The sequence below is a fragment of the Thamnophis elegans genome, chromosome 10, assembly GCF_009769535.1.
Source record: "Thamnophis elegans isolate rThaEle1 chromosome 10, rThaEle1.pri, whole genome shotgun sequence".
Classification (NCBI taxonomy): Eukaryota; Metazoa; Chordata; class Lepidosauria; order Squamata; family Colubridae; genus Thamnophis; species Thamnophis elegans.
This window is the reverse complement of record NC_045550.1, coordinates 37,159,187-37,162,527: the sequence shown is the minus strand read 5'-3', so window position 1 is coordinate 37,162,527 and position 3,341 is coordinate 37,159,187. Positions and strand designations below refer to the sequence as shown.

General features: G+C 43.4%; 1 protein-coding gene across 1 annotated transcript; it reads right to left on the bottom strand.

Annotated features, from left to right (window-relative positions):
- Positions 1–1,753: 1,753 nt before the first annotated feature.
- Positions 1,754–3,089, bottom strand: LOC116514201 (splicing factor 3A subunit 3-like). Its single transcript, XM_032225675.1, has one exon. The coding sequence runs from the start codon at positions 3,087–3,089 to the stop codon at positions 1,797–1,799; it is 1,293 nt and encodes a 430-aa protein (XP_032081566.1). The 3' UTR covers positions 1,754–1,796.
- Positions 3,090–3,341: the final 252 nt, after the last annotated feature.

The following is a 3,341-nucleotide window of genomic DNA, read 5'->3' as shown; positions in this document are numbered from 1 at the left end:
CACTGTAGTCTTTAAATATTCCCTCTATTTATATTGGCCCTGTAGTGAGATCTCAGCTTGAATTTTTAAGATTCTGCAGATTAGCAAAAGGTTACTGAGATAACCACAAATCATTCTGTTAGTCTAATTATTTTACACTATACAATGATTTAGTTTGCTGTGTCTTGAAATCTCAGTTAGAACTAGTATAGATGATAGGGAACAATATAAATTTATGGGAAATGGTACATTTGGTAGAGACAGGAAATTGACGTTATTTTTTTATAAGGAAGACAAGTATTAAGATTTTAGATAGTGCTCTAATTATATTTCTCAGAACATCAATTTTTGGTTTTTATTAGTTATGACTGTTCAGATGTGATACTTACTATTTATTTATTTAGCTTGTATAACTACAGTTTCAACAAATTGATTTACAGTGGTTTGCAGCAAAAACATAAAACATCCATAGTAAGGAACAGTAAAACCCCCAAGGACTCAAACAAATAGAGCATTAAAATATCCAAAGTACATTTAAAGATGAAATATTAAAAAAATAAAGATGAAACAATTCCACCACTAATATGTCTGTTTTGTTGTTTCTTGAATGCTGCAAGCTGGATTTTAATATGGAACTTCTTTTAGAGGGTCAGTGCTGCAACAAAAATGAAATGTTTTCTAGTAACAACCCTGCAAATTTTTAAAAAGTGGGATGTCACAACAGCTTCTTTTGAGATAATCTTGGTTTGAGCAATTCTGGTGGTTCCGAAAATACCTAAAGTGTAGATTAAAATCAACACTTAAATTTGTAACTCAAAACAATCAGAAGCCAATGTAGCACATTACAGACATAATTTGTTGCTAATGATGACAGTAAGTCACAGAATTCTGTACCAATTGTGGTTTCTGAAGAGTCTCTAAATCAAGTCTTGCAATGGTATGTGGGTATCACTTGGGAGAGAGAAAGGAGAGCTATAGACTGGACAGCCAGTATGCAAACAGTAAGTCAGCTCACAAAAGGAGGGACAACATAGGAAATTATTCAGAAAGGACCCTCCCTAGTTTTCCAGAAAGATAATATGTGAGAAAGAATTTCAGTTCTGCAAGACTGATGTTATCCCTGCACAGTTGTCCAAACGAAAAGCACAACCAGGAGTACTATTTCTATCTTTATTATAAGGTTGCATTAACAGAGTCTTGTAAGACTGAAAGTATAGGTAGTTATCAATTTATGACCATAATTGAGCCCAAAACTTTAAGTTTGAAATTTGTTAAGTGAGTTTCCCTCCATTTTACAAACTTTTCTTGCTGCAGTTGTTAAATGAATCACTGCAGGTGTTTAGTTAGTAACATTGTTGTTAGGCAAATCTGGCTTCCCCATTGACTTTGCTCATCAGAAGATTGCAAAAGTGGATCACATGACCCCAGGACACTGTTATAAATATGAACTAGTTGTCTCAATATAGATCATGTAGCCATGGGGATGCTGCAACAGTCGTAAGTGTGAAAAATGGTCATGCCACTTTTTTCAGTGCTGCTATAACTTTGAACAGTCAACTGATAATTCTAGGACTACTTATATTTCTTTACCCTTGGTTATACTAGGATTGATATAATCCTGGATAGAGCACTGACTGTCTTTTTTTCCCAGATTTTTTTCCCTTTAAAAGTAGTTTATTTCTATATATCAGTTCCACATAAAGCAAAGATCTTACAGAATCCATTCTGTTGACTAGGAGTGCCTGCCCTCAAGGACTCCAGTCACCAAAAGGGATACAAGGGGATATGAGTGGTTTTGGGGGCGGGGGAATCTCTGTTTACAGCAGGTCTTGGCGTTTCAGGTCTTCATAGGTTTTCTTGTTGACCACATTCCCACTGGAGTCTTCATATTCCTCTTCCGTATCTGGCTGCCACCTCTCCGAAGCCTTCTGTTGCTTCAGCTTGGCCCACAACGACACGGCATCTTCGATCTGTGTAACATTTGCGAAGTGAGCTGTGTTGGGAATGCCCAAGCATCGCATCCCATGAGCGTGGCGCCATTCCGCAAAATGTCGCTGGAAAGCTTTGGGTCCACGGTATGTATAATTCCCACAGATCTTACAGTTGTAGTTGATGTTCAACCTGTGGAGCTTGTAGAGCCAGTAGGGAATTGGCTTACCATCCCAGCCCAGTGGCAAGTTCTTGGGGTTATAGATGATCTCATTATCGTCATCCTCACTTTCGCTCTCACTGATCTGCTCTTCCTCTTCCTCCTCACGCTCTTCCCCAGTCCGCGCCTGCTTGCGCTGCACATTTTCATGCATCAGCTGCCGTTGCTCCCCAAGGATCTCCACGTACTCATAGATCTGGGCTTCTAGGAAGGCCACATCCTTATTCCGCTCTGTGTCCCGCTTGCTCCTTTTTGTCTTTGGGTTTTTGGCAAAGAGAGCAGGATCAAGGGCTTCCAGGGACTTGCCCTTTGTGCTGAAAAGCCTCTGAGCATGTTCCTCCAACGTTCCTCCACATTTCAGACCTAAGGCCAGCAGGGCAGATTTCAGCCGATCTAGACCAAGGGAAGCCAACTCCTCCCAAGAGGAGAAGGCAGAGAGGTCCAGGTGGGCCCCAGCATGTGTGAGGGCACTGCTAGTCTCTTTCGGCCAACCAGGGAAAGTGCCAATCTCCCACTTTTTCTCAAAATCTCCCTGAATTTTGCCAAACAGCTCATTCTGGTCAAGCAGAGGCTTTACTCGGTCTGTATAATCCTGCAGATATTCCAACAGCATCTCCAAATACCTTCTGTACTCAGCATTCTTTCTATCCTTTGGAATGTCAAAGAGCTGGTCAAAAGTAGACAGGTAAGTGATGTAGTCCAGTTTCTCAGATGACTTGAGATTGATGTACTTCAGGTAGCAATCGTGCAGGTCCAGATAGCGGCCATATCCTTCTTCATCAGCGAACTCCACAAGGTTCTGAGCCTCTTCGCTTCGTGGTAGCAGCGCTGCTGCTCCAGGATGGTCTCCATGGTGGCTGTGGCAGCCTCGGACCCGGAAGCCGTCTCCCACGCGCCCCGGTCCCCCCCTCGCCCGCGCAGGAAGGTTCTGCCCGGAAGGCCCGAGTCTAGTTAGTCCCATCGAGCTAGAACGTTCCCCCCCTCCCCAGCCAGGAGGCGACGCTCTAGGCTTGCGGCGAACGCATAAAGAGGGAGGCAGCCGAGCGACGCGAAGGGGAGACTTTGTAGAAGTGGGACGGGGCCCGCGGGGTGGTCTTGGTTAAGTCCAACTGCTTTTCTGGCGCCGGGGAAGCTCCTGTAGACGAGACGGAGCCCTCGAGCGTCTCGGCCTTTTCCAGATTTTTATTGGGACTCGCAGAGATGGTGTTTTTCT

What these genes read in the sequence shown, in the direction of transcription:
- LOC116514201 (XM_032225675.1), bottom strand. Translation starts at nt 3,089, where the DNA reads ATGGGACTAACTAGACTCGGGCCTTCCGGGCAGAACCTTCCTGCGCGG.